The sequence below is a fragment of the Taeniopygia guttata genome, chromosome 20 (genome assembly GCF_048771995.1).
Source record: "Taeniopygia guttata chromosome 20, bTaeGut7.mat, whole genome shotgun sequence".
NCBI classification, from domain to species: Eukaryota; Metazoa; Chordata; class Aves; order Passeriformes; family Estrildidae; genus Taeniopygia; species Taeniopygia guttata.
The window spans coordinates 9,309,543-9,330,210 of NC_133045.1; the positions used below are offsets into that span (position 1 = coordinate 9,309,543).

At 49.0% G+C, this 20,668-nt stretch overlaps 1 protein-coding gene across 7 annotated transcripts in view; it reads left to right on the top strand.

The window, feature by feature from the left end:
* Positions 1-20,668, top strand: part of MYT1 (myelin transcription factor 1) — a 63,639-nt gene that overhangs the window by 17,125 nt on the left and 25,846 nt on the right. For 6 of the 7 annotated variants that reach the window (XM_030288567.4, XM_030288565.4, XM_072916981.1 and 3 more), the window contains 7 exons: positions 4,895-4,995; positions 12,034-12,088; positions 13,993-14,023; positions 17,165-17,227; positions 17,941-18,188; positions 18,983-19,855; positions 20,491-20,625. In XM_030288567.4, the coding sequence (XP_030144427.3) occupies positions 4,895-4,995; positions 12,034-12,088; positions 13,993-14,023; positions 17,165-17,227; positions 17,941-18,188; positions 18,983-19,855; positions 20,491-20,625 (1,506 nt within the window). Of the gene's footprint in view, positions 1-4,894; positions 4,996-5,030; positions 7,211-12,033; positions 12,089-13,992; positions 14,024-17,164; positions 17,228-17,940; positions 18,189-18,982; positions 19,856-20,490; positions 20,626-20,668 lie in introns of those variants that run through there. The other variant, XM_072916983.1, reaches the window with a different exon arrangement.

Genomic DNA, 20,668 nt, shown 5'->3' on the forward strand with positions numbered 1-20,668 from the left:
GATTCAACTAGTTGCTCCCTGTCCTGTCCTCGAGCCATGGGGAAGGGGCGATTCCCTGTTCCCATCAAGGAGCTGACAAAGAGCTCAAGAGCATGCAGAGGTGCCAGGTATGACAGGACAAAGCATCAGCTGGCAGGGCTGAGGTGAGCACAGGGGCTGACAGCTGCCAGCAGCAGAAGCAGGATGAGCCAGGAGGTGAGGTGGCAGGGGCTGGGAAGGAGGATGTGAGTCACTTGTGCTCCAGGCAGTGCTGGAGGAGGGAGCCAGGCAGGAGATGCTCCCTGGGCTGCAGGAATGGCTGGAAGGAGAGCGGCAGGTTCTTGCGGCTGGAAATGGGGAAGCAGCAGCATGGTGCTGGTGGTGACCTCTCCTCTTTCCCTCAGCACAGTTTGGTGCTCCCCTCCTGTGTCCTGTGCCCCAGAACCCGCAGGCTGTACTTGGCTGTCAGCACCGAACACCTCGGAGCTGTGCTGGTGCTGAGCCAGTGGCTCAGTGTGTCAGCAAGGCACGCTGTGCTGCAGGGGGCTGCTTGGCAGGGAAAGCACGAGAAAGGCTTGTTCCTGCTGAAATCAAACCCTTCCTTTCCTTTGGGTAAGGGGAAAATAAAAGGTCAGAATGCACATCAGAGATTTCATGACGTCACAGCATGTGGTTTGGTGGCAGGGTAGGTGAAGCCAGCACTGTGTGTTTGTTGGGGCAGTGGAATCACAAATGCAGTTCACTGGTGCAATGAGTTGTTGGGTCTCTGGAGAGCCACGTCGTGCTGCAAGGTACCCTGACCCTGAGGCTCTGTGCTGCCATGAGAGGAACCCTGGCTGGGAACGATGCGGGGATGAGGAGCAGAGAGCTCAGGAGCAAAGTCTGTGAGCTGAGCACACACAGTGACAGGGTCAGGTCCCCACAGCTCAGCCCCAGCTTTAGGAGGAGATTGCTCGTGATCCCTTTATTGTCCTTTTATGGAGATTACAAACATTGGAACTTCTTCCAGGGGAGAACGTCAAAGCTCAACATTCCCATCCCTGGAAGTGTCCAAGGCCAGGTTAGATGGGGCTTGGAGCAACCTGGGATAGTGAAAGGTGTCCCTGCCCATAGCAGGGGGGTTGGAATGAGATGAGCTTTGTCCTTTCCAACCCAAAACATTTGATTTGGTGATTTCCCAGCTCCTCTCTAAATGTAATAAGGAAAATACCTTTAGTTTAGCAAATGAACAAAGTAAAACAACGATCCAGCCAGCCATGCTAGATCTCCCATCCATACATCCCATCTTAACTAATTTTAAATCATATTTGCTGATAAGTATGAGATGTAATATCTATTACACAGCTGTTAAACCTCAATTAATATGTTTTAATGATCAGTCGTTTACTGTGCAGTATACAATTAACATCCGGTATTAGATCTTAAATTAAATGCGTGTTTGGGAAGCTAAATTTGCAGCACTGAACACAGCCCTGCTGCAGTAAACAGACATAATTGCCTGGAATAGGCAGCATTCCTGTGCCTGAGAGGGGGCTAAACCAGCCCTCCTGGCATCAGAGATGAATGGAGAAGAATTGCTGAAAAAATGGGTTCTACTTGTTCCGTGTATTTTGATTCCTACAGAGGTTTTAAATGCTTTCCTTTGTAAAAAGCACCCTGATGCAGAGTTGCAGGGTTCCTGCAAGTGGGGAGGTCGAGGTGCGTGGGGTGATGGCTCAGAGGGGTTTTTACTTGGCAAATGTTGGGCAGGAGCGTGGGGCAATTGATTGTGCTGAGTCCTGGGGCTGTGTGAGGGTGTTCAGTGCTGCAGTTTGGAGCTGAGACTGAGACTTTACATCAAAGATAAGGCTCATGTCACCTGCCAGCAGGAAAGCTCTCATTGCACCGAGGGCTTGGGGCCACGCAGGGAAGTAAATTCACTTATTGGTGTTCTCCAGGCAGCGGCCACAGAGCTGTGTGTGTGGGCAACAAACTGCAAAATCACACAGGAACACAGAATGGGCTGGGCTGGGACCTTAAAGATCATCTTATTCCAATTCTCTCCAGTCAGGGACACTTTCCATGATTGCTGGATGCTCCAAGCCCTGTCCAACCTACTCCCAGGGGTGGAGCAGCCACAGTTTCTCTGGGCAGCCTGTGACATGGCCTCCCCACCTTCTGAATAACAGTGAACCTAAATCTCTGCTTTTGTTTTAAGCTGTTGCTCCTTATCTTATCACTATTTACCCATGTAAAAAGTTGCTCTCCCTGTTTTCTATAAAATGCAGGGATGTCAGGCAGCCAGCAGTGCAGAGGGGTATAGCAGCCCAGGAGTGCCTTCTCCAGATTAGAGAAGGTGCAAAATTTGGTTTTGAGATTTTTTTTTTTAAATTCACGTAAAAGTTGGGACCACAAAATGCTCCCTCTGATCCCTCACGCTGCTGCAGTGTCTGCTCTGAGAAGTGGGCTCACATTGTCTGGTGGGATGCTGAAGGACCCAGCCTGCTCTCAGCATGCTGCTGCCTCCTTAGCTCAGGATTCACCTTCCCCGTGAAAAATGGGCCTGAACAAAAATGAAGAAAAATCTTCCTCCCTTCCTTTTCCCTTTCTTTACTCTTGGAGGAACAAATGAAGATTGATATGTTTTTCCTCTAGTCTTTCAGTTTGAATATGCAGTGATGAATCTTACAAGGAAAGGAAGCCTTCACCCCCCATGTTTTCTCTACAGAACCTTCCCCTCACCCCATCACTTTGCTGTAGCAGGTGTAACCTCTGCAGAGATTTGGGGATGGGGTGGGGCTACAACTGGGGTTCCTCTGGAGCCATGTGGGAGAGCTGACTGCCACCAGGCACCCCCCTCCTCATTTTCTATTCATCCTCACCCCAAAGCTTCCTATGAGGTTTGTTGTGTTTATTTTTGGGGGACTGTTCTGTGATTCTTTAGAGGGTTAATTTTTTTTTTCCTGGCAAATTAATACTTTATTCTCTCTTTGGAAATGTGAAGCAAAGCACACATGAGTCTGATTAACACTCCAAATTGCTGTGGTCTCCCTCCCAGGTTTCCACATCATCTTGTTTGGGGTCGGATGAAGGTGACTCAAACATTTCAAGGAATTTATTCTTTTGTGCCAGGATTCCACACAACTTGCAATGCTTTGGTTCACAGCTGCAGATATCTCAGAAGGGGTCAAATAGATTCAAGGTTTGGGAAAAGCTTCATTTAGCAGAGGATGGTGGTGGTTGGCACAAATATTGGAGAAAAGCAGCCTGTGTATGCTCCAGCCCTGCCTGGGTGGATGGCACTGGGGAGGGAGGTGGTGGGGGAAAGCTGGTGGTTTCCTTTGGGATGTGATCCACCAGACCAGCTGAGCATCTCAGTAATTTTCCAAGGGGTGTGGATGCAAGTGCTGCAGGCTCTGAGCTATCACTGTCCAACCTCAGTGCCAGGAGGGGACCCCAGGATATGCTGCTCCTCTGGGATCTGCTTCCCATGGGCTAAATACATATTTGAGGCAAAATCCCACAGCTGCTCGTGGGTGGCCCAGGCAGGGGTTAACAGCCATGTCCTTCACACAGCCAGTGAGCTTCCTTTCTGCTGAAGCCAGGATCCAGAGGGAGGTGGAAATGGCAGAGCCAGCAGTGCAAGCTGATCCTCCCTGGAGACCAGCTGCATTTAAGCAGCATGGAATAGAGGAAATCTGATTCCAGTGTTGACAGAGCTGCCTTGGCCATTCCAACTGGGCTGGGCAGAGAGACTGGAGCAGGCTGGAAGGCTCTGAGCTGCTGTGGCCAACACACCTTCAGCCAGGCCAAGGCTCCTTGCCCCAGTACTCAGTCCTTTCTCACCTCTTCCTTAGAGGGATGAAGGCATGGGACATTAGGATGGGGCCTTTGGCAAGGATAAGATGGCACTTTGAGCCAGATTTAGCCACAGCAGCTTCCAGGAGTCACCTTTTACTTGGGCTCACATGAGAAAACAGCCCCAGAGAGGATGAATCTGCACATGTTGCTAATTTTTCCTCCTTGTGGTTGAATCTCATGACATCTCATCCTTTCAAAAATCTTCTAAGCTATCGTTCAGGTTATTCAGGATCCACTGTTTGTATAGTTTAACCCTCTTTGCTCCTGCCCCTATTGCATCCCATAGAGGATGTTCCTGTTTTAAAATGTGCAGTTGGGAGAAGGATGCTGAGGGAAATGCTTTAGATAAGCAGGCAGGCAGTGCTGATTTATGAATGGGCTAACGAAACATCTTTATTTCTTCTTATTTGATACTTTCCCCCTTTGTTCTCCTTTCTTCTGTCCATTTCTAGCTTCTTTCCCTCATTTTCTTTGGTTTTCATCATCTGCTTGGCCATCTGTGCCTCCCCACTCCCTTTCCTCAGAACTTCTCCAAAGCAGAATAATGTTTCAGCAACTCTTGGATTTTGTCTGCAAGCCCTGAGCCTTTTCTGAAGGTCCAGGGCAGAACAAAGTGCTTCAAACATGGTTTGGAGTATTTAACACAAATGACACCCAGAAAAATCCCCCCAGCTGCCCTCTTGACTTCAGAACAGCTGTTTTAGGACAAATACGTAAAGAGGACTTTTACAGTGACCTATCTTAAGTGCCATCTTGGGTGTACATCACCCTAAGACTGAATCATCCCAGTCTTTCAATGCTAATTTTCAACTGTTAACAGTGTGTTTTCTGACTGAGGACTGAGCTAAGCAGAGCTGCAGTGTTTGGGGTAGGCTGAGGGTGGAAATTCTTTATGATTTGGGTTGTTGCCTTGGCACAGCACCCTGGGGTCCTGCTTGGGGCAGAGAGACCCTGAGGATCTGTATGGCCATTAAAGAAAGCAGGAATAAACACTGCATTTCTACCTATCATTGGTGCTGCTGAGGGGCTGGGCTGGCTCTGGGTCCTGACCCTGTTTTCCTCTTTCCCTGCCCAGAAAATGAGTTTCGGGGTGAGCTGCTGAGTCAGAGGTGGACCTGTGGAGAGAAGATCAGCAGCTGCGAGGGAGCCGCCGGCCTGCGCGGCACGCGCATCAAGGTGAGCACACGAGCACAGACACTTTTAGGGCAGTGACCCCCCCCACTCCAGGAGCTGGCCATGGGACAAGAGCCACACGAGCTCCAGCTCCTTCTGGCCAGCTGCTCCTGGGGGAAGGGAGCCTTTCTGCTACCCACAAAGTGACGGGCAGGACTTGGGAATCTCTGTCCTCCTGCTACTGCCAAACCTCCTGTATAGTGAATCCGGGCAGGGAGGGCTTCCAGCTGCCAAAGTTTGGCTTGGAGTCCAGATATTTAAATCCTTGCCTTCCTCTCTGGTGCCATCCTTCAAGGGTGGCTCGGATCTGGGTATTTAGGTCACTCCCAAGCCTGTTAAAATAGGCCCTTTCTCCAAGGCGCCGGCTGGTCGGAAGGAGCCCCTTGAACACCAGGTGAAGCTGTGGTGCCTTTGGAGGGGACAAGCGAGTCATTCATCTCCACCGGGACCCTGGACAGCTCCTGGGGCTCCACACAGCCACTCATTTACGGCTGCAGCTGTGGCTGATGAAAGGGGTACAGCCAAGGCTGTCAAACCTCCCGGCAGATTCACTGCCAGCAGATCAGGAAGCTTTAATTAAGCAGAGAACTGGGCTGTTCACTGCACAAATGGTGCTTCCTGTCCTATTTTGGCCTCTCTGTAGTCAGGCACCGTCTCCAGTGAGTGGATGGACCCACCTGGGTGATGAGGAATCTTCCCCGGGTGACTGATGTTACCAACTCTTCCTGTATCCCTAGATAAACCAAACCCTGGGAAAACTCCAAACCAGCAAAAATCCACACTTAAAAGCATCCTTCTTCACTAACAAGCTGTCAGCTGCATGCAGGTGTCGCCAGGAAAGCTCACACCTTCTTAGAAAGCAGAGTAAGCAGTTGTTGCTATATTTAAAATGAGCTCAATTAAGGCTTTTCTATTGAACCTGCCAAATAAGCACTTAGGTTAGATTTAATAAGATTGTCGTATGTTAATAAAGTAATGATTACAAAAGGTAACATCCAGTACCTGGCGCTCATCTGGTGCTCTGTCTCTAACAAGCACGTCACGAATATTAACCATTTCTTGCAATCCTCAGCTCTGCTTATCTGTGTTTTATCTGAGTGCCTGGCTCAGCAGAGAGGAGGGGATGGGGAGGGGGAGTCTGAAGGGAGCCTGGATATTGTGCAAGTGTGCAGCTCTCTTACCTCACGGGGGAGAGGTCCTGATCACTCTCTAACCTTTGGATCTGCATTGTGTGCACATGCTTGCACTTCTCTGTGTGCTCATAAATATATATTGTATTTAAATGTAGTTTTTCATGTCAGTCACAGCTCGTAATCCACAGGATGTACAGCGGTGAAGGACAACGGGATGTGGGGCACGTTTACTTATTTATTTTTGCCTCTAAAGAAGACCAGGCATGGGATAAAATTTCCCATGACAGGTTTGAAATGAGATCTCTGCAGTGCTGAGGAGAGCTGATCTCTGCATGGAGCCTGGACACTGCTGCCAGCGTTCATCCAGACCACCAGACCACCGTGTCTGGTGGCAAAATGAACCTTTGCCTCCCAAATCTCTATTTTCCTGTGCCATTGGGATCTAGCTGGCAGGCAGCTGAATAGCAGGCAGGTTGCTGGTGAGGGCTGACTGCTGTCAGGACAGGTAGAGCGGATGGTGGTGGGGCCACCAGAGCCCAACCCTGCCGTCCCCTTCGCAGAGACGCATCTCAGCAATCCCCTCACATTGTGCCACTCAAGGATAACCTCATGGAAAAGGCAGCTGGCTTATCACAGGGCTGGAAAACAATGAGATTGAAGAACTACAATTTTTTCCCCCTCCTCTTCTGGCACAAAAGCTGTCGGCACGCACGGAGCCGCTTAGGTCTCTCTGGCGTTGGCATTGCGCGTTGTAGCACTTCTCAAGAGTCGAGAGGAAGGTGTGTGTCAACTCCAACCACGGCCTCAGAAATCAGCCAGCCCAATGCTGGGCTGGCAGCGCTGTGGAGGCAGCGGTGCAGCTGCGCCTGTGTCAGACGTGATGCTCAGGAGCAGCTTTTCTGCTCCGCTTCCCTCGAGTGCGGAGGATGCTGCTGCCATCGCGGCGGAGCAGCAGCAGCGCTCGGGAAGCGCTTCACTCGCAGAGCTGGGTGATTCTTGGGGGGGCTGGACCCTTTCTGCAAATGCAAAGTGACAGCACGGCTTCAGGAGGATGTTTGTGACACAGCTGGAGTGTCAGATTCGAGGTGGGTACATGCTGTGGGTTTGCATCTCGACATGTCAAGGCAAAATCCTCCCCCCTCCCCGACTCTGAGCCCGGGAACACCGTGCAGGGTGTCCTTTCCTGGAAGCAGTCAGAGCAAAAGGCAGAGGAGAGCTTATTCAGCTGAGAACAAGGCTCACAATAGGTGGAATGTCAGGGGGATTTAAATCAAGCAGCTAGGAAGACCCTAAAGGAAGAAGAGGGGAAAAAAATCCTCCTAATCTCAGAGTGTGGTTATAAAATAGCAGCTGGGAGCTACTATTGAACCTTTTTTAAAAAGTAGAGGCACACTGTTGATCAAGAGTATTTCTTCTTCCATCACCCCTTTTATATTTATTTTAAAAATTCACAGCTAGAGAAGGTCCAGCAGGACAAAGTCCTCCTCATTTTCTGCAATGAACAAAGATGCCATGGCACTTTATAGAGAGGAAAGAGGAGAAATTTGGAGAGCCAGACCCAGGTCTCTCCACCTGTGTTCAGCCTGCAACAGCAAAGGAGGAATTCCTCATAAGGAAAAAAGGGAGGAGAAATCAGGATAGGCCATCTCAGTAAGAGGCAGTTTTGCTGCCTTTTCCCTTGAGGAACTAAAGAAGGGACTCTTATGATCTTCAAGAGGGGAAAAACCAAGCAGAAACTCCCTTTTTAACAATTCTGTAGGAAAAAAAAGTCATTTATTCTGGTATTTTTTTTCTGCTGCTAGGCAAATATAAGTTGGGGGGTTTTAAAAACTAAAAATAGAGGCAGTCTGTGTCTGTCTGTCCCTCCAAAGCTCAGATGCTGCTTCTTGCAATCGGCATTTTGCTACATCTAAAAAGAAGCACTGATGGAAGCTCTGCTGCCTTCAGTGTAAAAGAAATATTCCTGCTGAATCCTCACCTCCCTTTGTCCAGCTGAAGGGTTTTTCAGCATGTTTATTTTCTCTGAGCTCCGTGGTGCTCTTGAATACATATAAAGTATTACTGCTGACCGGGGGGAATTTCAGCAGGGCCTTTAATGGCAGATTTGCATAGAGCTGTCGAAGCCCAGGCACACCTGGGCATCAGCACATGCTGGGCTCCCAATGGGTTTGTGTTCTGTTATGTTCCTCGGGCTTCCAGTGAAAAGGAAACATGTATTAAGACAAGAAGGAAGAAGAAAATGTCAACCCTGTAGGTACTCCATAAAATGAAACTTCAGATCCGTGCTGTATTGCTGTCTTGGCAGCAGAACAAGACCTGGACTGTAGAATCTGGCTGTTAAAATTCATGCTGTGCTTGGGTTAAACTATTTTTCAAGTTTATCTGTCTGAACATCATTGATTTAAGTCTGCAACATTGACAGATTTTCATTATAACTTGTATTCTGTTCATGTCAGGGAGCTCCTTAGTGCAGGGTAAATAGGATAGGGGACATTTCTTACTTTTAAAGAGAAAAGAGGGGGGGAAAAGGGAAACATAGAGATGAAGTCACGTTCCCAAGGTTACCCTGACTACCACTGATCTGAATCTTGAAGGGAGTACCCTGAGACCCAGCAGAGGGTCCTTTCCTGTAATGTTGGGCTAAGAAACTTGGTAGATGCTGATTTTAATTTAATCTTAGAGATAACCCATGGTGAGGAGGTGTGGAATAAACCTCTGTCTTTTCAGACAGACTAATGTACTTGTGACTGGCATCTGGCAGCAATAATTTATTTGCAGGTTTCCTTTCGGGCTGCTTTGTTTTCATTCAGAGTTAAAGCAATAAGACTGAAATCCAGACAGCTCCTCAGCCTGGCTGTTACGTGAACAAGAGAGAGACCTAATGAAAATAGCCTGTCGGTCTCCAGGACTGCAAACATGCACTGTGTGACCTGAAATTTCACATTAAAATGATCTGTCTAGAGGGCTTCTGGCTGAGAAGGCAACAATAAAGGACAATGGTTTCATGTAACCTTCCTGCATCTGAGCCTGATATCACAGAGGCTCCAGAAGCACAGCCAGGGCTCTGCCAGTTGTTTAGGTTGCCTGGGAGGAGCAGGGGCTGAGCTCTGAAATGGATCTTATTTCTGGTGTTTCTGCACTTTGGAGGGAAATGAGGATTTTTGAGGACGATCCTGATGTTGGTTTAAGCTTAAAAAAGTAGCTTGATGGTAGAAATCAGAATCTGGGAGCATAGAGCCCACCCCATCCCAACTGTGATGTTAGTGAAACATTATAAATACACAGCAGTGAGGCTGTGTCAGGGTCTCTAAACAAGTAATGGGGTCTTCCCAATAATCTAGAAATTTGGAGTTGGGTATTTTTGGTTTGTTGTTGCTGTTGTTTTGTTTTTTGTTGTTGTTGTTTGTTTTTTGTGGGTTTTTTGTTTTTTCTTGTTTTTTGTATAATAGTCCAAACAAGGCAGCCTATTTGGTTTTTTTCATTCTTTGGTCCTTAGCAATGTTGAGTCCCAAGATGTCCCTTCCAGCCCTGAGAATTCTGGGACTCTGTGGGTCTGTTCTTGCCTTAGGTGGCTCCTGTCCCCTTTGTCCCTGTGGGGACTGAATCTGCTCCTGCCTTCCCAAGGTGTTTGATCATGGCTTGAAAGAGGAATGGGAGGCAATGGGAGGAATTGCACTGAGGTGCTCTGGTGTAGTGAGGAGCCTGCATGGCAGCTCACATGATATTTAACTCCCAAAGACAAATGTTAACTGAAATGGGATCTCCCCTATTTATAGATAAGCAGCTTGAGTCCATCCCACCTGTCTGTCTAAGAAAAATGAAATTTTACTTTGCTTTTCCATGCTGTCTGTTTGGGTCCTGGCCCCTCACAGGCACTGCCTGCAGCCTGACCTCCTCCGCCCCTTTGATCTGCAGGAAACCCATATTGCCTGGTCACCACCCCAACACACACCAATTCCCTGTGAGAATAGTCAAAAAAGGAATAAAAGAGAGAGCAAAAAGCAAGAAAAAGCCCTCTCTGACATTCCTGTTGGTTGGAGGCTCCTGGCAACCCAAGGTGCCGTTGCGTTGGCGGCGTGCGGCGGCATCGGGGAGCGAGCTCAGCGCACGCCGGCGTTGGAGGCTCATAAATGTAATGAAGTCCCTGTGACACCTGCTCCTCTCCACACTTTAAACGGGAGCCATTGGTCCGCAGGGAACTGGGGCTTTAAAAATACAAATTATAGTAATTGTCTGCTGTGTTATTGGGAAGGTTGTAATAAACGTGGAGCACAACACTGCCGTGCCATGAGCTGAATGCTGACAGGATGCATAAATTGCTCCAGGTTTTGCTTCGCCTCACCCCTCATCCCCCCCCTTATTTTTTTTTCTTCTTTTCTCTCCAACCCCTCCATCTAACAATCATTGCATGCTAACACTGAATTTCTGGAAGGTGAGAGGCACCTGGGGAAAACTTCATCCTTCCTCTGAGGGGTTTTAGCTGTGATGCCCCAAGGGTTGGAGACCTTAGTCCCCTCTCCCTGGCTGCCCCAACAGCCTCCCTCCCTCTTTGCTGCTCCCAAACCTCAGGGAAAGCACCAAGCAGTGTCTCCTTTGAGGGTGAGGAGCCCTGACCCTTCTGCTGGAACGGGGAGTAGCATTCCTCAAGATGTTTTTAGGGTGCATGTAGGGATCCAGCAGCACATACCCTACCTGCACCATCCCTACTGCCAGTGGAGCAGCACATGATCTACGTGCATGTCCCTTCCTGCCCCTGGACCAGAGAGAGCAGAGGTGGTGTGCCTGCTCTGTCAGGGGTGCTGGAGCCATGGAAACTCCTCATTTAGGAATGATACAGGAGCTGGTTTGTTCCTTCTCTAACTGGGCCTGTAAAGGATATTCCAAAGAGAGATTTTTTTTTTTTTTTTTTTAATGTCAAATCCCACTTGTAAATGGTTCTTTCATCTCCTTTTCTCTCTCTTTGTAATCTCTGGAGGAATGCCCCACATGGTAATGCTGCAGTAAAACCCAAATTGCCTTCCCAACCTCAGCAGTCTCTGATCCCCTGCCCTGCTCACAGCCCCATCTTGCCATTCCCCCTTGGCATTTACTACCAAACACTCCTGCCTGCAGAGAGAGCATCTGTGTCAAGGGTGAGATGGAAAACAGTTCTTTGACCACTTCAGCAGCTCCTCTGACAACTTTAATGAAATCCCATTTGTATCATTCCAGCCATGTCACGGAGGTCCCTGCTTTCCTGCTCCCACCTCCAGGCACTGCCTGGTTTCAAAGGTGCTGTACCCCAGAGGTGACTGCACTTCAGACTTCTGCTACCTTGTGGCATGTGGTGATGTTTAATTAATATCCAGAACTTTGAAGTCCCCGACGTTACTTATTCATGCCCGTGTTCCCTGCAGATCTTGTGTTTGATGTCCACGTTTTGAGTTATTTAGATGCAGTCATCTTTGTGGCAAATTTAGGCAGAGAGGAGAGGTTGTTCTTTAGGGCACTCGTGAAAAATTGCTCTTTTCAGGCAGGAGATCAGTTCATACACATACTCAGAGATTTCCGATTCTGTGTTGGCATTCCACCCAGGTGCTCACAGCAGTTCTGTGCTGTAAATCCAGAGAAATCAGCTCTGTCCTTAACAAGGGTTATCTCATGCACAGCCAGCACATCTGGATGTTTGTCCCTCTGTGCTACTCAACAGACAAAGTCCTTCCTGTGTCCCAGGATGTGGGAATTAATTTGAAATTGCTAAATCTGCGCACTGTGGGTTGAACAACAGCATTAAGGTAAGAAGCCTCTGTCTCAAAAACATGGGCAAGGTTTCCCAGCCACCCAAAAAGTGGCAACCACATACGAGCTTGTCCTTTACTGATGATTTTCTGGTTAACTTTCAGTAATGATATTTTTCTTTCTGTTGCAGATGAGTTTAGAAAATGATGATAAGAGAGCACGCACGCGATCCAAGTCTATCCGAGGTGAGTGGGAGCACTGGGCTGTGCAGACCTCAGCTCCCTGCACTTCCCTTGTTCCAAATAGGCTTTGGTTTTTCAAGTCCAGGCTTAACTCTTCAAGTTATGCTCACTACCCCTGCCTCAACTCCACTGCAATTTATCTAAAAAGCCTACAAAAGTCCCAACCACAAAACTTTATAGGTCCTTATCATACTTAACCCTCATTCTCTACACTCAGATGAAGGAAAATAACAAGCAAATAAGGAAAACAAGCTGAAGCAAATAAGGAAAAAAAGCCCCGGTGCCTGCTTTGCTGTAGGGGATGGCAATCACTGGAGCTTCAGATCAGCTCCCAGGGCTTTCATCAGGCTCATTCTGCCAGCAGCTTTGAAGTCACACATCTGAGAGTGCCTGGCAGAAGTAGCTCATGCTGGAGAAGCAAATGGGCCATGCCCCGGCAGGGATGGGAGGACAAATAACTGGTTAATGCAAAGATTGATTGTGATTTATTTCCGGATTAGAAACAAAAACAAAACAAAACAAAAAAAGAACCGAAATTCTGTGGATGTTTTCTCTCTGGGAGAACCAAGAGGCTCTGATAGAAGCCAGGGTGTCACCTCAGGTAGTCCCATAGCCATGGGTGATGGTTACAGACCAGCCTCTCTATCCTTTAGTTCATTTTTGTGGCTGTAGACGTGATGAGTGACAAAGCTGGCTGGAAGTGAGGAACCAATAAGGTTGGAAAGGTGTGATGGCTGCAGGGACTGCACCTTCATCCTACAGCTGGGCTGGGCCACCTTCTTTTTGTCCTCACCTTCCTTCCTCCTTGTGCTTTACAGCATCTGCACCTTTTAAAAACAAAACCAAACCCAGATGTTGCCAGCTGTGTTGAACTGAGCTTGTATATTTGGATTTCACTGCTTTGTTGCACATACACAAAGGTGCTCGTTCAGGTTGCAAATGAGAGCGCCTTGATTCTATTTATTTTCTCACACCCTGCCTTTTCCACACTTGAATCTGGGTTTCTCGATGTGAAAAGGTAATTTATTGTCTGCACCCTGGGACTCGTCAGTGCCTCCAGTTTGTTGAAGCTTGTGAGTCATCCCACTGGGAGCTGGATCCCAGGAAACCCAATTAGCTCAAACAAATTGAGCAAGTGTGTTACGGTTTTTAGCCTGGGCAAATTTAGACTTGTGCTGAGGGATTTTTTTTTTTTCTCCTCTTGGTTATTTGGATTCCTGGCTGTATGTAAGGTTTCAGCTGCGATGTGAGGTTGTTGTATGTTGTTGTTGTGAGCAGTGAGAAACCCTCTTATTCACAAGTGGGGAGTAATCCCTAAAAATCCTACAAACTCTTGTTTACCTTATACCCCAAGTAACAAATCCCCACCATATGTCTGAGCATTGCCAGGGACTCCTGCATCAGTCTGATGGGACAGGGAGAGGAGAAAAACGCTGGTGTTATAGAGGTGAATGTGGCCATTGCAGGAAAACTGTTGTGAACTGTGAAAGAAGAAATTGATGAGCAGCTTTAAAGGGCAAAAAAAGAGATGAAGGCATTAGAAAACTCAGTCTTTTTTTAGAAGTGTTTGAGTTACTTGCATGCATGTCAGAATAGTTCCATCAACTTCAAAGTCATCACGGATTCAAAGAACAGAGGTAGTCCCTGATGCTGCGTGTGTGCACTCACCTGCTTGAAAATCAGCACAGGCGTGAGGATGTACAAGGCAGGATTATGATTTGCTACAGGCTGGCATGTAACAAAGGACAGCAGGATAAATTGGCTCTTTCTGTTCCAAATGGGATGTCAGGGGGGGAAATAGAAACTCAGCTGCTGGCAGGAGAGCTTCAGTCCTGGGGGGGCGGGCACCTCTGGTTTGTTTCTGACTTTGTGTTTGTTTCCATTGCTGCATCCTGCCCTTTGGCCAGTGCCCACGGAGCTCATCGGCCAGGAGGTGAGGTAAGGACCCTGCTCCTCCTTGGCCATGGGAGGGATGGGGGGGACACATGGTGGGACTGGCTTGAGAGAAGCCCCTCAGCTGGGAAACCTGGGTGAGAGGAGCAAACCCATGGGACTAATGGGGTCTTGCTGGGGGGCTTCTATTGGTGCTTGTGTCCAAGCCCTCAGGGTACCACTAGACAACACATCAGGGGAATCACAAGAGTTAAAGAAATAAACTGCAGCTCTGGGTGAATGACATTAGACTGGAGAGCCTCCAGCCACCCGCTGTGCCACCCCAGATCTAAACCCCAGTCAAACCTAAAGCCCACAGTTTGTATTTCAGGATCATTGGGGACACCATCCTACTAAAGAGGTTTTTCCCACATATTTGTCATGTCACTTCTGGTGTTGGATGCTCCTTCAGCCCCCCTGTCCTCTGTTCAGTCACCGAGCTCCAGTTGTCACTCATTTAGCAGTGCTGGGATGCCAACAGCAGCAGCCAAAAGAGCAGGAGCAGAGCCTGTGCAGCCCTCCAGAGTTTCTCATTAGATGTAACAGCCTCCCCCAGCTGCAAGCTCCCACCGAACCTGCCACAGGGGCTTGTGCCAGAGGTAGGAGCCTTTAACCTGAACAGGCACTAAGAGCAGGGGCTGCCTCTCCCTGCAGCCTCCCGCGTGTGTCAAAGAGTAATTGGACCTAAACCAGCCCAATTTCAGAGCATTTCGCTCCTCCACTCCGGAGGATTACTCTGGAGAGCCGGGAGGAGCCAGCACTGGGCATGCCCCTTCTCCAACTTTTATTGCTGAACACTTGAGTGGAGGTGGTAATTGGAGCAGGTGACATATCTAAGGGGCAGGACAGAGTGCTCCACAAAGCCATCTCTGCAGCTGTCACCTAATTGCCTGAATAACTGGACGATTAATTGACTAATTGGAAGCAGGGCATCGTCTGCATAACAATAAGAAGCCCTTTTGTCAAGCAGATGAAGGCAGCGGAGAGGGGGAGAGCTGTTCGGTGTGGTGGCTCTTGAGGGATGGAGAGCAGCTTTAATAGACCTCAAAGCCCGTTTCCTCTTTCGGGACTCCTGCCAAAATACACGAAAAGTCCCCAGCGGAGAGTGGGGAGGGGAAGCCTGGCCCAGAGCATGTAGAGCATCACCTTTGTGCTGGTGGTTTTTAAAGGCATTAAATCAACAAAGTGAAGCCAGAAACATTCCAAATCGACACCTGCAAACCTCGATGCTGAACCACTCGTCTCTTTCCTACATACTTTTTATGGCAGGCCTCATTAAACCACATTAAAAATGGGGTGATGTGTAATCTGCTTTTATTGATACAGGAAAACTTATAAAAGCCTGTAACATCTTCATCAGAGCTGCTCCTGTTTGACATTGAATAAGGCCTTTTTCAGGCAAGTCACTGGTGACATAAACACTGCTCTGTCTTTTGGTGTGCAGTCACTGAAAGTGTGGCTGGGATTGCTTGGGACAGGGCAATTAAATTAAATAGACTTTTAGGTCATAAGCAGCAAAGAGGGAAGCTCCCTTTTCCAATTTCACATGTCAGTGGGATGAGATCTTGTTCTCTATGACCTCGAGTGTCCTGCTGGAGAAGGGACACCGTGATGTCAGGCCAGACCCCAGGTGTGGTGGGGCTGGAGCTGTGTGTGGATGTCAGAAGAGCTGGGAGGGAGCCGTGCCACAAGAGGTGGCACTGGAGGATGTGCAGCATCACGGGTTCCAGCCAGGTCACAAGCAAAGGGGACAGCAGGAAAGGGGGAGTTTTCTGGAGGAGCCATGAGGGGCAGCTTCCACCTCCCCAGAGCACCGTGTCCCCTTAGGGGATGTGGTGCCACCAATTGCGCTCTCAGCATTTGCTTTGCTAACCTAAAGCCAGTCAGTCTCCCTGAAGGAAGGATTCCTACTCTCCTGACAGCTCAGCAGCACTGTCCTGCCCTGTTTTTTTGGTAGAATTATAATTTTTGAACACAAGGATCTGACTTGTATCCTAGGGAGTTGAACAATTAATAACCCACCAGTGTTCCCAGAGCTGCTGCACCCATTAGTGCACTCAGACCCTCTGTGTCCTCAGCTTTCTGGGAGCAGAAACTGAGTCCCTAGAGCCTGACTTGGCACTTGATGCTATTTAATGTTGTCCCACGTCTTTTACTCTGAGAATAACAGCCTGGCCAGATCCCCTCTGGGCTGGCAATGCCTTCTCCCTTTGCACTGTCATCAAGAGATTTCATTAGCGCTTCCAGCTTCCTAGGCTGAGGGTGATACAGTGCTAAATGAGGTTATTAATCCTACACGACTCCAGAATTCCTCAGACATCAGGCAAGTCACTTGGGCATCCTATAATCAATGTCATAATCTGGTTTTGCCAGAAAATGTTTGCTTTAATGCTTCTTATCTGGAGCCCTTACAGCTCCTGAAGCTGGGACTAATTACCCCTGCAGGGGAGGCGCGTGGTCCTGTGCAGGGATGCTCAAGTGAAGGCAGCGGTGGCTGTGAGCGGGCTCAGAGCTCCCTGCAAGCCTTTAACTCATTCTCTTCTGCAGAGCAGCAAGAAAACCAGCAAGATGACATCTAGTCATCTAAATCCCATCCATTCCCCCGAAAACGAGGTTTTGAGGATTTTAGTCCTGAGGATCTGCATCCAACGTGCCTGGCTAAAGCCTCCTTGATAAAATCCCAGTTTGCTCTTCCCCAAAACACACACATTTCTTACTGTAAGAGGCCCCAGTTCCCTGACAAGCCACCAAATAAGGGAAAATCCCGTGTTTTCCTCCTGAGAAAAAGAAAAACTGGAGAGCAGCAGCGGGGAGGCAGAGTGCAGTAGCTGTCTGCCTTTAAAAGCTTGCTCTCACACATGCAAATCTTTAATTAAACATACTCATAAAACTATAGCAAACTGTTCATCTAATTAAATGGGGTGAGTAATTTCATTAGTTTTTAGCAAACTGCAAGGCTGCTCTCCTGCCCTCCTCCCTTGGAATTCAAAGGGACAAACAGAACTATTTGAAGGAAATGAACTTCCTGTTTGCAGTTAGCTTGTTCCGTGGGCACAGGACCTGTTTAACTGACTGTGGATTATACAATCCTAATTAATTCTGCGAGTCTTCTTGCTGTTCCTGATGGTTGTTTGTTTCCCTCCCAAGCTGTCCAACCCCAGGCTGCAATGGCTCGGGACACATCCGTGGGAAGTATGCGAGACACAGAAGGTGAGGTGGGGTTGGAAGTAGCGGGGATGGGAAAATGTGAGCAACAGAGCCAAACACAGGTGTTCACTGGAAAAAGTCTGGTTCAGAGCACCAACCCAATTTGTGTGTCCCAAATCTTTTTGTCTCCGGCTCTCCATCAGTCTCTAAGGGATCCCAGGTGGATCTGCTTCTCCACACTCACAGCAGCCTTCTTGTAGACCTCAAACTTGGCCAGAAATGCCTGACCCAGCTGTCCGGGGTTGGTGGGAGCTGCTGAAGGGCAGAGATTTTGGTCTGCCTGGTGCCTCTATGGATGGGGAAGGCAAAGAAGAACACATTGGCTGTCTTGGAGGTTTTGCAGGCCTTAACTGAGGGTTTTCATCACCCCATGAATAGCGAAATTGGAGCAGTTGGTGGATGTGTCCCAGGGTCTGGTTCTGCATCCTATGCCTGTTTTCATGGTGCCCGTCACCAGCATTAGTCCTGGGATGCCACATCCCAGCATTTGGGTGCTGATATCTGGGAAAAAAAGTGGATGTAGTTGCAAAAAGTCAAGGTCTAAGAGCACATGTAGCCACAGAGGTTAAACCAGCTAAAAGTCTGGGGTACTTGATGATTTTTCTGGTAGTTGTGCATTTGTCTTACTTACTTTTGCCTAACTGGTTAGATTGAGAGGTAGCCAGGCATTTCTCACTCAGCAATGCCTCCTCTCTGCTCCTTGGTCCCACCTACAGTTTACAAAGCTGCCCTCTAGCCAAGAAGAGGAAACTTCAGGATGCTGAGGCCGAACATCTGGTGTCCAAGAGGAAATCCCATCCACTCAAACTGGCCTTGGATGAAGGCTACAACGTCGACAGCGACGGCAGTGAGGAGGCCGAGGCCAAGGAGGAGTCGGGCTCCGATGAGTCGGAGGGGATGCTGGAGGAGGACGAGGCAGAGGCGATGGAGCAGGAGGAGACCCGCAGCCCCGAGGCAGCAGAAGGTGCTTTATCATTATTGATTGCAGAGCTGTGCTCTGCAGATGAAGAAAGGGCAAGAAGTGTTAACAGCCAGGAGTTACAGCTCCTCTGAATGATGTACGGGATGGGTCCCTCAATTACCGGGGGGCCCATTGTTGGGTAGAAGACAGTGGCAAAGCTGAGAAGGCACAGTGCCTCCAGTGTTTTAAAAATGAGAGCTTTTCCTTCAGGGATGCTCCCTAGAGAAGGACCCATAGAAAGCACAGAGGAGCTTGCTGTGTGGTGGGGAAGGCAGCCAGGGTCCCACACAGGAGCCATGAGGGGCTCAGCAGGATCCTCCTCCCTGGGCAGATCTGGCCATTATCCAAGAGCAGAGGAGTGACAGGAAAAGGACATGGAGAAGGACAAGGATTTTCAGCTGGGGTCCTGACACTGCCTTGCTCACTGGTTTGGAGCCCTGGCCTGGGGAGCACAGACGTTAGGGGTGGCAGTGGGCAGATGGTGCATCAGAGTCCCATGTGGAAATCCACCTTCCACCTGCCATCCCCAAATTCAATAAATTAGGATGCTCCAGAGGTGGAACTGCCAGGCTCTGGTTTCAATTAAGTTTAAGCACAACAAAGTTGTATTTTATGAGTTCATATAATTACTTTCTTTGCCTCCTTTTTATTCCCTCTTCTTTTCCCCTTCCTTTTCTCTTTTACTCCTTTTTTCTTTTCCTCCTTTTCTCATTTCCTCTTTTTTTTTTTTTTTTGTTCATTTTCATCTTTTCTTTCTCTTTCCCTTCTTCTTTCTATTCCTTCTTTTCCCCCTTCAGAGAGAAGCCCAGCAAAATCAACCCACTATGGACAAAACACAGCAACAAGTACATCTGGGCCCAGCAAGGCCAACTACAGCAGCTACCAAGAAATAATCGCCAACTCTCTCCTAAACTTAGGCCAAATAGCAGAGGAAACCCTCGCCATTGAAGGGCAGCTGCCCGAAGCAGAGCTGCAGGGCTCCAAGCCGGCATCCAATGTCGTGCATTTGGTCCATGAGGATGCAGGAGAGGAGTTGGTGGAGGAGGAGTGTGACAAGGAGATCATCATCCAGACGGAGGACGCGGAGGAGGTCATCGAGGTCACCAGCGAGCGCAGCAGCGAGTTGTGTCCAGAGCCCCGGGACGAGACGAACGGAGAGGAGTCCTGCAAACTGGAAAAGGCTGAAGCGGAAGAAGAGGATGAGGAGGATGATGAGGAGGAGGATGATGAGGAGGAGGAAGAGGAGGAAGAGGATGAGGAGGAGGAGGAGGAAGAGGAAGAAGAGGAGGAGGACGAGGAGGAGGAGATGGCTCCTGAAGTGATCTGCGAGGAAGCTCCTCACACTTCTCAGGACCCCCAGAAAAGCCACTGTGAGGGGCAGTTCAGCCCCAAGCCCGAGTACTCGGTCATCGTGGAGGTCCGGTCGGATGACGACAAGGACGACGACGCCCGCTCCCAGAAATCAGCCGTGACTGATGAGTCGGAGATGTACGACATGATGACCAGGGGCAACCTGGGGCTGCTGGAACAAGCCATTGCCCTGAAAGCCGAGCAGGTGAAAATCGTGCGGGAGCCCAGCCGGCTGCCAGGAGAGCACGTGAAGCACTTCCAGGTGGAGGACAAACAGAACAAACCGCTGGACAGCATCCGGAAGAGCTACTACGGCAAAGGTACGGGACAAACCTTTGTGTATCTCCCTCCTTCCCATCCCTGCTGGAAGAGCTGAACTTGTCTGCTCAGCACGGACTATCAGGCTGATGTGGGGGGAGTTCACAGCCCACAGGGGGAATTCAACCACAAATCCTCAATGCCCAAAGGGATGGGGACATCCTTGAGGTCAACAGTGAATGCATAAAATGATGGTGCCCTCTACACTGTCACGAGGGTTCCTCCCTCTGAGTAGAGAAATTGCTTGGCTAAATTGTCAGTTAACCTTGAAAATTGCAGCCTGAGCTCAAGGGCTGGTTTAAAATCCAAGTGGGTTTCAAAGTAGCTGTAGAAGTTTAGCCACAGAAACATGAGGGCAGAGGCTTCAGCATCCCCTGGCTCTGGGACAGGCTATCTGCTCAGTCCCTGTGAGTGTCTCCATGCTCTGAGCTGTGTCATTTCCTGAAATCACTTTGCTCATTTCAATTTTTGAAACTTCCAGTCTTACACTTCCAACTCCAGGAAAAAAAACCTACAAACACAAAGGTTCCCCCCTGCTTGACTGGAAAGGAGGTGAGACGCATCCTCAGCACTTTCCACTTCTTCCCCTCCAAATCCACTAACCCGCTTCCCTCTGCCCTTTCCCCACAATCCTTAGATCCTTCAAGACCCGAGAAGCGAGAAATCAAATGTCCAACTCCTGGCTGCGATGGGACTGGACACGTCACGGGACTTTACCCCCACCATCGCAGCCTCTCTGGTTGTCCGCACAAAGACAGGATCCCCCCCGAGAGTGAGTACATGGTGGGATACCAAGGGCTGCTTCAGCTTCCCTG